This window comes from Gigantopelta aegis, chromosome 10 (assembly GCF_016097555.1).
Source record: "Gigantopelta aegis isolate Gae_Host chromosome 10, Gae_host_genome, whole genome shotgun sequence".
NCBI classification, from domain to species: Eukaryota; Metazoa; Mollusca; class Gastropoda; order Neomphalida; family Peltospiridae; genus Gigantopelta; species Gigantopelta aegis.
The window spans coordinates 22,464,443-22,478,041 of NC_054708.1; the positions used below are offsets into that span (position 1 = coordinate 22,464,443).

The 13,599-nt window shown below is 36.1% G+C and overlaps 1 protein-coding gene and 1 long non-coding RNA gene across 3 annotated transcripts in view; one reads left to right on the forward strand and one right to left on the reverse strand.

The window, feature by feature from the left end:
• The window catches only part of LOC121382603 (solute carrier family 23 member 1-like), a 21,753-nt gene extending 18,385 nt beyond the window's left edge, over window positions 1-3,368 (reverse strand). For both annotated transcript variants that reach the window (XM_041512121.1, XM_041512120.1), the window contains exon 1: window positions 3,085-3,368. In XM_041512121.1, coding sequence (XP_041368055.1) covers window positions 3,085-3,327 — 243 coding nt within the window. In that variant the 5' untranslated portion in view covers window positions 3,328-3,368. The remainder of the gene's footprint in view (window positions 1-3,084) is intronic.
• Window positions 1-5,996, forward strand: part of LOC121382604 — a 13,610-nt gene extending 7,614 nt beyond the window's left edge. The window contains exons 2-3 of the long non-coding RNA XR_005959189.1: window positions 3,207-3,381; window positions 5,896-5,996. This is a non-coding gene — a long non-coding RNA (uncharacterized LOC121382604). The remainder of the gene's footprint in view (window positions 1-3,206; window positions 3,382-5,895) is intronic.
• The last annotated feature ends 7,603 nt before the right edge of the window (window positions 5,997-13,599 follow it).

Here is a 13,599-nt window from a genome sequence, read left to right on the forward strand (position 1 = left end):
AGTTGTAAGGAAGGAAGGAAATGTTTTATTTAACGACGCACTCAGCACATTGTATTTATGGTTATATGGCGTCGGACATATGGTTAAGGGCCACATATATATTGAGAGAGGAAACCCGCTGTCTCCACTTCGTGGGCTACTTTTTTCGATCAGCAGCTAGGGATCTTTTATATGCACCATCCCACAGACAGGATAGTACATTCCACAGCCTTTGTTACACCAGCTGTGGAGCACTGGCTGGAACGAGAAATCGCCCAATGGGCCCACCGACGGGAATCGATCCTAGCTAGTGTTCAAACTAGCAACTGGACAGTCGTATAAATCGTCACAGAAGAAAGTTGGCCAACTTTGTGCTGGCAGTTGGTAGTCTGAGCCTTGCATTATGATAGATTCAGACTACCAAATGTCACGACGGAGTTGGGCCAACTCGCCGATTTCACTTCTACGACTGTCCAGTTGCTAGTCTGATCACTTTTACAACTTGATTCTCGTCGTATACAACTCATATTACAGTCGTAAGTTGGGAGTGAAGGAAATTACAACGCAACCGTCGAGTTGGCCAACTCCATCATGACAGTTGATAGTTTAAGGCTAGCATTACGCATCGACTGATAAATAAATGATGTGTCCAGTACAGTGTGATCGAACCATACTACCTTACTTGCATACAAGAAACACAATAACGTGAATAGCTAAATGAATAAGCATGTGACGGAACATGCTCTTATCTTTTCGCCTGTGGCGATGTTAATTGTTTTAGAGGGCCGTATGCAGCTTGGTTACGTAATACCCCCGCGCGACGGTGGTAGTCCTGCGTCCCAATATGCACTTAGACCAGATGGGCACAGTGGTTACGTAATACTTCCGGTAGTTCGGGTTACGACCGGGGTATTTCTAGCGACCTGGCGACTGTCTGTCTGGCCATCTAAGAAAATATACCGTCTCTGGAAGTTGTGGAAATATGACATGATAGGTGAGGTACCGCGTTGTGCTCCCAGGCGATATTCGCTGTCTCCGGACTAGTCTGAGATTTTTGAATAAATAGATAGGGTTTTAGATATATCGAGGAGAAACATTGGAAGTATCCAGGGGAACGGACGTTGTCCAACTGAACGAACTATATTAGTTCAGACCGGACTTGGTAACTATATATTTCTGCTCTGTTGTATAACCTTGATGTGATTGATGTGACTTTAAATATTCTAATACTGTATTATACCAATATTCTTTAGACAGTGTCTCCGGTAATCTGACGAAATAAATTGTAGGCTTCACTGTTCTAATATTTTTATACGAGTATTTGGGAAGATAAAGCTTAGCCGGTCATCCTAGAGGACCTAGGTAAACTGTAGGTTATTGTCTTTATTGTGATATGTACCAGTATTAATTCTGTATTACAAGGTTACTGAATGAGTATTTAAGGGTTAATAAAAAATTAACCAGTTAGGAATAGAGTTGTAATTCCTTTATTAATTAAGTTCCCCTGGCAGCGTTTCTCAAATTATCACCCGTGTGTGTGTTGTAATCACGGTGTGAAGTGATTAGAATATTGTGTGTAAACTAGACACCTAGTGATTAACTAATTAATTGATTAGCTCTGGGTTGTTATTTATATTGTTGTTGTTAATTCAACTACTGCTGGCAAGTACATTGTCAGCGTTAGAGTTGTAATACAGATTCCCAAGAGTATTAGTGTTTTGTGTTTTTCTATGTGAACTAAACGTGCTAATTATATAATTATTGCATATATATACAGTCATAATATTACTATATCAGATCTTGGTCTCTGAGCAAACTCAGTTATAGCATTCGCAATTATTTAAACTCGGGTAGTAGCATGCCCGATACAGAGAGGATCTCATGAGGATATACAGTTAGGAGAGAGGTATTTGGATAATCGTGTTTTTATTCAGTAACGGGTATTGTATAGGATCACCGTGATCAAATGCATTTAACATTTTCCATGCATTTACTTATCAACTGATGATGATTTGTATCGGACTGAATGAATCCAAAACCAAAACGAGTAAACAGTTGTTTCACAGGGTCGCTGGTGTAGCTAGCAAGGAGGGGCATTAAGGGGCAGTCCCTCCGGTGTCATCGAACCCCTGAAAACAAAGATTCGGATTTAGAGTATAAAAGTTTTTGTTTTCCTTGAAAAGACGGCCTAATGAAATGTCAACGCTTAATGTAATTACGTTGGTCGCTCCCATCTCTATTCCGCAGGACACTACATCCTATCTCTCTCTATAATATTATCTTGTATGTAGTATGTCTGTCTGTCTGTCTGTCTGTCTGTCTGTATGTCTCATCTCTCTCTCTCTCTCTCTCTCTATCTCTCCTCTCCCTCAAAGAATGTACAATCTCGGAACCCTTCCTGAGTAAACTCTTCTCTCTCTCTCTCTCTCTCCTCTCTCTCCCTCCCAGCCTAAATATCTCTCGGTCTGTCTGTCTGTCTGTCTGTATGTCTCTCTCTCTCTCTGTATCTCTCTCTCTCTCTCCTTCTATCTCTCTCTCTCTCTCTCTAATATCTCTGTCTGTCTGTCTGTCTGGCTCTATCTCTCTCTCTCTCTCTCTCTCTATCTCATCTCTCTCTCTCTCTCTCTCTCTCTCTCTCTCTCTCTCTCTCTCTCTCTCTCTCTCTCTCTCTCTCTCGTGGTGTTGTTTGTCTGTCTGTCCGTCTGTGTCTCTCTCTCTCTCTATAATATCTCTGTCTGTCTGTCTGTCTGTCTGTCTGTCTGTCTGTCTCTCTCTCTCTCTCTCTCTCTCTCTCTCTCTCTCTCTCTCTCTCTCTCTCTCTGTGTGTCTCTCTCTGTGTCTCTCTCTCTCTCTGTCTGTCTGTCTGTCTCTCTGTCTCTTGTCTGTCTGTCTGTCTCTGTCTCTGTCTCTCTCTCTCTCTCTCTCTTCTCTCTCTCTCTCTCTCTCTCTCTCTCTCCCCCCCCCTTCCTAGACCTAGTAGGTACAGCTCTGATTTAAACTTAACCTGAATCTGTTAATTTTATTTGATCTATTATAATATATATCAGAGTACAGGGCATAAGCTCGGCTGGGTTTAAACAAAAAACAGCACAGAAAGTGACGAACCTGCAGTGCGAAAAAGACGGTAAGATGCCACGGCGGGTTTTCGCTCACTTTGTAGAAAAGTCGTTTGGCTGGCTCATAGTCCATCTCAACATCACTGTGAGACTCATCCTTCTCACTGTTAGATTTCTTCAGTGGGCTCTCTACATCCTGTCGATTGTTGTAGATTTCGTCCGGGTCCTCCCCTGGAGTGACAGTACACTGTAGAGGTATGCCAGTATTGGGAAGTGGTTTGTCGTTTTCCATCGCTGAGCACGAGTATTACAGAGGATGAAACCCGAATGACTAAAAAAAGAAAAAGTAAAAATTTATTTAATTAAGTTCAGACTATATTATTGTCTGTATACAATAATAATATACCTCGCTGCATTTATATAACAATAAATAAATAAGTAAATAAGTAAGTAAGTAAGTAAGTAAGTAAGTAAGTAAGTAAGTAAGTAAGTAAGTAAATAAATAATATATATAAAAAATATTCCAATCCACAATAACCCCACAAACTCACACAAAAAACAACATTAAAATTAATAAGTGATTAGCTAACTAACTAACTAACTAACTAACTAACTTACTTACTTACTATCCAACTAACCAACTAACTAACTACCTAACTACCTAGCTAACTACCGAACTAACCACCTAACTAACTACCACCTAGCTAGCTAAATAACTTGCTAAGTACCTAACTAACTAACTAACTTACTTACTAAACTAACCAACTAACACAGTTACCAATTAACTAACTAATTAACTAAGTAACGTACTTACTAAAGAACTAACCCACTAACTACCTACCTAGCTAACTACCTAACTACCGAACTAACCAACTAGCTAACTAATTAACTAACTTACTAACTTACTTACTAACCAACTAACAAAGTTACCAATTGACTAACTAACTAACTAACTAACTAACTAGCTACCTAACTACTTACCCAACTACCTACCTACCTACCTACCTACCTGCCTACCTACCTAACTAACTAACTACTGACCTACCTACCTACCTACCTACCTAACTTACTAACAATAACTAACTGACTGACTAACTAACTAACTAACTAACTAACTAATTAACTAACATACTAACTAACAATAACTAACAACAAACAATAAATAAATGAATAACTAAATAAATAAAATATAATAAAATATAATATAAATTAAATATAATAAAATTAATTAATTAAATAAATAGACAGATAAATAAATAAATAAATAATCCAAAATTACAACACCTCCGCCCTACTAACTAACTACTTACCTACCTACCTACCTACCTACCTACCTATCTACCTAACTAAGTTACTTACTATCCAACTAACCAACTAACTAACTACCTAGCTAACTACCGAACTAACCACCTAGCTAGCTAACTAACTTACTAAGTACCTACCTAACTAACTTACTAACTTACTTAATAACTAACCAACTAACCCAGTTACCAATTAACTAACTAATTAACTAACTAACTAAGTAACGTACTTACTAAAGAACTAACCCACTAACTACCTAATTACCTAGCTAACTACCGAACTAACCAACTAGCTAACTAATTAACTAACTTACTTACTAACCAACTAACAAAGTTACCAATTGACTAACTAACTAACTAACTAGCTACCTAACTACTTACCCAACTACCTACCTACCAACACCTACCTACCTACCTACCTAACTAACTAACTAACTACTTACCTACCTACCTAACTAACTTACTAACAATAACTAACTGACTGACTAACTAACTAACATATTAACTAACAATAAATAACTAACTAACTAACAATAAATAAATGAATAAATAAAAAATAAATAAAGTATAATAAAATATAATATAAATTAAATATAATAAAATTAATTAATTAAATAAATAGACAGATAAATAAATAAATAAATAAATAAATAATCCCAAATTACAACACCTCCGCCCTACTAACTAACTAACTACTTACCTACCTACCTACCTACCTACCTACCTAACTAACTTACTAACAATAACTAACTGACTGACTAACTAACTAACACACTAACTAACAATAACTAACTAACTAACTAACAATAAATAAATAAATAAATAAATAAATAAATAAATAAATAAAATATAATAAAATATAATATAAATTAAATATAATAAAATTAATTAATTAAATAAATAGACGGATAAATAAATAAATAAATAATCCCAAATTACAACACCTCCGCCCTACCCCATTCCCTCCCCAGCCAAACAACAAACCTATCTTAATAATTCTTCCTGCAATCTTTACAAAAATAAAGACCAAGACTTTATATGCTCTGAAATCACAGACAACATTTCAGTAAATATCTGTATTACAGAAAATGGTCAAATGATGAAAAAATGTCAATGTTAACTAGGTTATCATTCCATCATTTTCTATTAAAGTTTATACTTACATCGAATCTCTGCTGTCTTAACACAAAAGGAAATGCGAAGTGGCAAAGCAAAATAGCAGTTGACGAATTGACAGACAAAATGCTGAGGTTAACTTAGGCGCGGATCCAAAGGAAATGTTCTCGGTGTGCACAACCCTCACTGAATTTTGCAGTGCCCCGAAAACCAGTGTTTAACGGATGAATATGAATGTATTTGTTTTTAGTCAAGGAGATCTGATATTTCGGTTGGCTGAGTAAGACTACCCAACTTGGAAGTTCTCTAAATAGGTACCTTTGTAAAGTGATACCCTCTCCTTGGAAAAATCCTGATCCGCCTTTAATACTACTCCTTGGAGTAACTGGCCGCTCGAAACGTGACGTGAATTTAATAAGATTTTGTTGTTGTTGTATTTACAGCTGTGTTGCTGTGTTCAGAACTGTGAGTACATGGCTGGGAAAGGATGGCAAGTCTATTAATTCTGGTAACATCTGACGATGAATACATGAGATAAATTAAATAAAAAATGTAAAATTTGTTTTGTTTAACGACACCACTAGAACACATTGATTTATTAATCATCGACTATTGGATGTCAAACATTTGGTAATTTTGACCATGGCCTTTGCTATACCAGTCGTGGTACACTGGCAAGAACGAGAAATAGCCCAATGGGCCCACCGACGCGGATCGACCCTAGACCGATCGAGCGCTTTACAACTGGGCTACGTCCCGCCCTAAATTAAATGAATAAATGAATGATGAAAGGACGGATAGATGGATGATTGAATGAATGAGTGGATGAATAAATGAATGATGAAAGGACGGATAGATGGATGTATGGTTGGATGAATGAATGAATGATGAAAGGACGGATAGATGGATGTATGGTTGGATTAATGAATGAATGAACAGATGGATGAATGAATGAATGAATGAATGAGTGGATGGATGAATGAATGAATGATGAAAGGACGGATAGATGCATGTATGGTTGGATTAATGAATGAACAGATGGATGAATGAATGAATGAATGAGTGGATGGATGAATGAATGAATGATGAAAGGACGGATAGATGGATGTATGGTTGGATTAATGAATGAATGAACAGATGGATGAATGAATGAATGAATGAATGAGTGGATGGATGAATGAATGAGTGATGAAAGGACAGACAGATGGATGTATGGTTGGATTAATGATTGAATGAACAGATGGATGAATGGTTGGGTTAATGAATGAATGAACAGATGAATGAATGAATGAATGAGTGGATGGATGAATGAATGAATGATGAAAGGACGGATAGATGGATGTATGGTTGGATTAATGAATGAATGAACAGATGGATGAATGAATGAATGAATGAGTGGATGGATGATTGAATGAATGATGAAAGGACGGACAGATGGATGAATGGTTGGATTAATGAATGAATGAACAGATGGATGAATGGTTGGATTAATGATTGAATGAACATATGGATGAATGGTTGGATTAATGAATCAATGAACAGATGGATGAATGGTTGGATTAATGAATGAATGAACAGATGAATGAATGAATGAATGAATGAGTGGATGGATGAATGAATGAATGATGAAAGGACGGATAGATGGATGTATGGTTGGATTAATGAATGAATGAACAGATGGATGAATGAATGAATGGATGAGTGGATGGATGAATGAATGAATGATGAAAGGACGGATAGATGGATGTATGGTTGGATTAATGAATGAATGAACAGATGGATGAATGAATGAATGAATGAGTGATGGATGAATGAATGAATGATGAAAGGACAGACAGATGGATGTATGGTTGGATTAATGATTGAATGAACAGATGGATGAATAGTTGGATTAATGAATGAATGAACAGATGGATGAATGGTTGGATTAATGAATGAATGAACAGATGAATGAATGAATGAATGCATGAGTGGATGGATGAATGAATGAATGATGAAAGGACGGATAGATGGATGTATGGTTGGATTAATGAATGAATGAACAGATGGATGAATGAATGAATGAGTGGATTGATGAATGAATGAATGATGAAAGGACGGATAGATGGATGTATGATTGGATTAATGATTGAATGAACAGATGGATGAATGAATGAATGAATGTGTGGATGGAAAAATGAATGAATGATGAAAGGACGGATAGATGGATGTATGGTTGGATTAATGAATGAATGAACAGATGGATGAATGAATGAATGAATGAGTGGATGGATGAATAAATGAATGATGAAAGGCCGGATAGATGGATGTATGGTTGGATTAATGGATGAATGAACAGATGGATGAATGAGTGGATGGATAAATGAATGAATATATCGATGGATGGATGTATGTATGGATGAATGAATGAATTAATTAATTACAGATGAATCGATTGATGAATGGGTAGGTAAATGAATGAATGAACGGATGGATAGATGAATGAATGAATGAATGAATGCGTGGGTGGGTAAATGAATGAATTAATGAATAGATGAATAAACGAACGAACGGACGGACGGACGGATGGATAACTAAATGAACGGATGGATAGATTGAAAAAATGAATTAAATATTGATTGATGAATGAATGAATGAATGAATGAATGAATGAATGAATGAATGAATGAATGAATGAATGAATGTTGTATTCTTGCCAGTCATTTCACCAATATTCTTTCAGTTGAGTAACAATGTATATGTACCGGCATCGGTGGTAGCCCTTGCTGCTGTTTGGTAGCAGCTTATGAGGCAACATCGAGGTTCTTCTTTTAGTATCTACAACAAGAATCACTTAATAACAGTGATCTAAAAAATCGCCACGCTAGTTGGTGTTCTTTGGAACACTCTAGACCTGTGCATTTTATAATGTTGCACCACCACCCTAGGAAAAAATCCTGCTCCCACCCCAGTTTTGCATACCACTGACTATGACAGACAATGTAAACCAGTTAGATTTCACCAGTTTTACCATCACAGTCGTCAATAATTCCCTCCCTCACACCCAGTCACCTACACTCAAACCCATACAGCCCACACACACGCATAGAAAAATACCGTAAATTCTTAAGAACCATGATTCAACTACGAAGTTTCGGAGACTTTCTTTCGGAAACGTAATCTTCGAAACAACTAATCGATTTCTTTATATTTCACAGGACTAATAGTCTTTGCAAACTTTGTAATACTGATATTTGAGAAGAATACCATTATAAAAATAATAATATTGAAATCATTAAAAGAAAATATATAAAACAATATTTTGGAATTAATCCTAGCGTTTTTAAAATGAAAGGCATGCTGTCATTATGTAATGCACCATTGTTTAAAAATTATCTTGTCTTTTGAACTGTTATTTCTCAGCACACTGTAGCTATTTTGAGAAAACCTTTAACGACACCACTAGAGCACATTGATTTATTAATAATCGGCTATTGGATGTCAAACACGTGGTAATTTGACATATAGTTAAGCAGCCCATACACGATCAATTTAATTGACAATAATATTGATACAATATTATTGATGAATATTTATTGGCCACCAACGACGCAGTTATTTACATAATATTTTAAGTCATTTGTCCTCTAGTCATTGCTCTAAGCTATTGTCTTTGCTTTTGATAAGCGAACACATAAAAAAGAAAACCATGGTCCAAACAATGGTTAGTACAGAGAAAAAAGTTTGGCCATGTTCAACTGCTTAAGGAACTTAGAAAAAATTAGCAGGCGTATTATCGATATTTTCTTCGTATGGATGTAATAGCAAATCATTATTAAATAATTAACATTATATTCATAAAAATACTAATTTGTCTAATTTTGCATTAGTAGGTAAATATGAGAAAATGCTTTTGAAAAAAAAAAAAATGCCAGTAAATATAGCAAGAAAACATAATTCAAAGTTAATATATATTTTAATAAAAATAAAAGAAATAAAGCAGATAGTGGATTGATAATTTTATTAATGCTATATTTAAAAAGAAGAAGAAATTTTCTCTCCTCTTCTTTTTCCTGCCTGGACATGTTTATCCTTAGATGACTGGCTTCCGAATGAAATAGTGTGCAATAATTTGACAAAGTGCCATCAACGACACAATAGTATTGAGAAACCTTCAATAAATATCTACCGATGTTTGATTCTGTCAATATATTATGTCAATCGAAAACTTGCTTCAATATCACACACTAATGATCAATAATATTGTCAATTTTTATAAATGACAATATTACTGTCAATAACATTGATCGTGTATGGGCTGCTTTAGAGAGGGAACCCGCTACACTTTTTAATTAGTATCAAGGGATCTTTTATATGTACTGTCCGACAGACAGGATAGCTCATACCACGGCGTTTGATATACCAGTCGTGGTGCATTTGCTGGAACGATAAATAGCTCAATGGCCCCACCGACGGGTATCGATCCTAGACCGACCGCACATCAGGCGAGCGCTTTACTACGGGGCTACGTCTTGCTCTCTAGCTATTTTCATTGTTCTATGTTAACTATATATGTTGATGCCTGGTCTTGTTATGTATGTTAATTATGTATTTGTATTGTACTATTGTTACGCATTGTCATTTGTCATGTGTTTGAGTGATGTTTAATAAATCTTGAAATCTTGAAGAATGACGCGGTACTCAGCCTTAAGGGTGGATAACCCAATTGTTTTGTAGTCAATCTATAATTTGCCTGATAGTTACCAAGCGACTTTACTTTCTAAAAATAAATCACGCAGCCCGCTCGATATTAAATTATTTTCACATAAACATTTTATTGAAATGCATATAAAAATGGTGTGTAACATTCAATCTGTCGTGGGTCAGGCCACTGGCTATCCAGAGACTGGACACGTGACAGACATACTCGAAACTCTAGTGGTATATGAGCATGTTAATACATATTGGTTTGGTTTGGCAACATTCAACCTTTTTTTTTTTTTTTATTTACCTTCGAAGTGAACCGTAAATGTTTCATTCAAGTTAGTCCATAGAGTGAAAGACATAAAATAAATAAATAAATAACTCCTTTTCTGAGCTCATAATTATATATGTTTATTAAAAATGTGAACATTGAAGGCAGAAAACGAATACTATTAGTACATTTATAAAAGCACACTGTCGCACATATATACATCAAGTGTCAAGGTAGTAAAACTTAGTAAAAGACAGCGAAATGCATGGAATGAATCATTCTTATTTGTTAAATATACCTAAAGTTAATAGAAATATGAACAGCAAACACAGGATACGCATATTATTACTGACATATATACATTATTGCATGAGCGGGAGTGCCATACGGAATTTATGAAACGAGCTTGAGAATTTTTTATTCTCCAAGCGAGTTTCATACATTTCGTATGTTATGTAAAGAATAATACATGAGTGGCCGTTAGATACCATTTATCTTACGAGTTGTTTTAAAATGTATCTGACGAGCGAAAGCGTGTTTGATAGTTTTTAAACGAGTTATAAGGAAGGATTTTTTTTTTTAACGATGCACTCAGCACATTTTATTCACGGTTATATGGCGTCGGACATACAGTTAAGGACCACACAGATATTGAGAGAGGAAACCCGCTGTCGCCACTTCATGGGCTACTCTTTTCGATTAGCAGCCAGAGATCGTTTATATGCACCATCCCACAGACAGGATAACACATACCACGGCCTTTGATATACCAGTCGTGGTGCACTGGCTGGAGAGGGAAATAGTCGAAATGGGGCCACCGACGGGGATCGATCCCAGCGAATGTATTATTCTATTTTTTACATATCCTAAAAAACCCACCCAGATTTTAAGCACATATTTTTCGACTAAAAGGTATTTACAGCCCTTGTACTTATAGCTAACTTACAAATGATTATCAGGTTAAATACGTCACAGTGTAATCGATTTTGATCGTGCTGGGTTTTTTTTTCACTTGATGTATGGCATTGGCAACCTGGTAATCAACTTGGAGCAGCCAGTCGTATGTCTTGAAATTGTTAAAGGGACATACCCTAGTTTCAACCCGTGAAAATTAACACTAAGTTTAGTTAATCTATTAACCTGTAACACATTTGAATAAAGTTACAATTTAGTGAAACTTGAGTCTGTGACTTTGATATGGTGAAATATCCTCTAAAAATAGACTAAAACTCGACTCCATAACTGTTACTTCTCAGACGCATGTGCGTTTTTAAAAATATGAGAAATGCATTTTGTGGTATCAAAAACACCAGGATTACCAAAAGCACTTCGAATGTATGGAAATTGATAATCTAAACAATAAAATCTAAGTAAAGTATAATTTAAGTTATAAAAAACGGTTATAATAGTCGAAAATATATGTTAGTGTTTAAAAACTAGGGTATGTCCCTTTAACACACGTACATGTGTAAACAAGTATGTGTTATCAAAACCAACGAATGATGTTCTCACCAACGGCTGTGCAAGAAAATCTATTTATATCCACGAAATGTGCTTATAATAACAAACAGTAACTATGGCTGTACCCGTTTCACAATCGATGTTGATATCATCACTGGCGGATCCAGAAAATCCATTTGGGGGTTGGGGGGGTGGTGGTGGTGCAGTAACATGAAGTGGAACGCCTAGGTAACTTTGTGGGAGATTTGGAGGGGGATCGTAAAAAAAAAGAAAATTAATATATAATAAAATTATAACTATCGCAAAATTTAGGGGGAGGGCCGGCCCCTGGGCCTCCCCTAGATCCGCCTCTGATCGTTAATTGATATCAAGTACAGTGACGCGGAATCATGTCAATATCATAGCCCCGACCGTCGCAAGCTTGCAGCTGCTATAGCAACTACAGATACGTCAGAAGTGTTCTATAACAGTTTTCAATTTATTCAATAGCCCTGTCAAAAAGATCGAGTGGGAAAATACGATATTTATGTCACCGTTTATTGCAGCCTATATGGGTAATAAACAGACACATATAATACATCACCGAGTTTATTTATGTTGCGTTGTTCTGAAGGTGTACACCACTGTACATGATCGCATTCTGATACTAAAGGCGACTCCACACGACACGAGCGCTTCGTCCTAGAGCAGCCACAAAAATAGCCGATTGACAAAGACAAACATTACGATTTTATCGGACGCTATGCAATCGGTTATTCTCGTTGCTATTCTCGTTGCTATTCTCGTTACGTGACACTCATATCCTGTGGCGTCGCCTTGGGATATACGCAGGACATTTTTGTTTCAAAGATGATAACATTCACTGCGCCTCAGAAGAGCGCTATACCCTATCTTTCTTAAATACCCGTTGGCGAGAACATCATTCGTTATTTTTGATAACACATACTTGTTTACACACGTACGTTTGTTATCATTTTCAAGACATACGGCTGGCTTCTCCTAGCTGATGACCAGGTCACCAATGCCATACATCCAATAAAAAAAAACAGCACGGTGTAAATCAATTACACTGTGACGTATAGTTAACCTGACAATCATGTGTCTGTGACGCGTAAGTTAGCTACAAGTGCAAAGACTGTAATTAACTTTTATTAAAAAAAGATGTTAAAATTTGCTTAAAACCTGATTTTTGAGGATATGTAAGAAATAGATTAATACTTTCGTGTCCGTTAGATACCATTTATCTTACAACTCGTTGTTTGAAAACGTATCAAACTCGCTTTCGCTCGTTAGATACCTTTTAAGACAACTCGTTATAAGATAAATGGTATCTAACGGCCACTGATGTATTATTCACTATGTATTCACTACAGTCCAGTCATGACCTTCGCTCATAAGACAAAACCGCTTTCATATCGCGACTACACGGCATACCATCACAATTTAAACGTCTAATATAGTACATACTGACACGTACATCACAGTCATGTACCAGATGCTGGATCCAGTCACACAATTCCTCTCAATGAATAACTGTATGCCCCAAACAAATAATTCGTTACAGTCACAATCGTTAGAATCATGACTATGGTGTAATTGATTTCTTTTTGTTTCATTGCGTAACGAAATATACCGATCATGCTTTATATGAATTGCAATACACGTATGTTTTGTGGTAAATGAACGGTCTAGTGACATTCTATCAAGTAACAGTACACCACACCAAGGGATA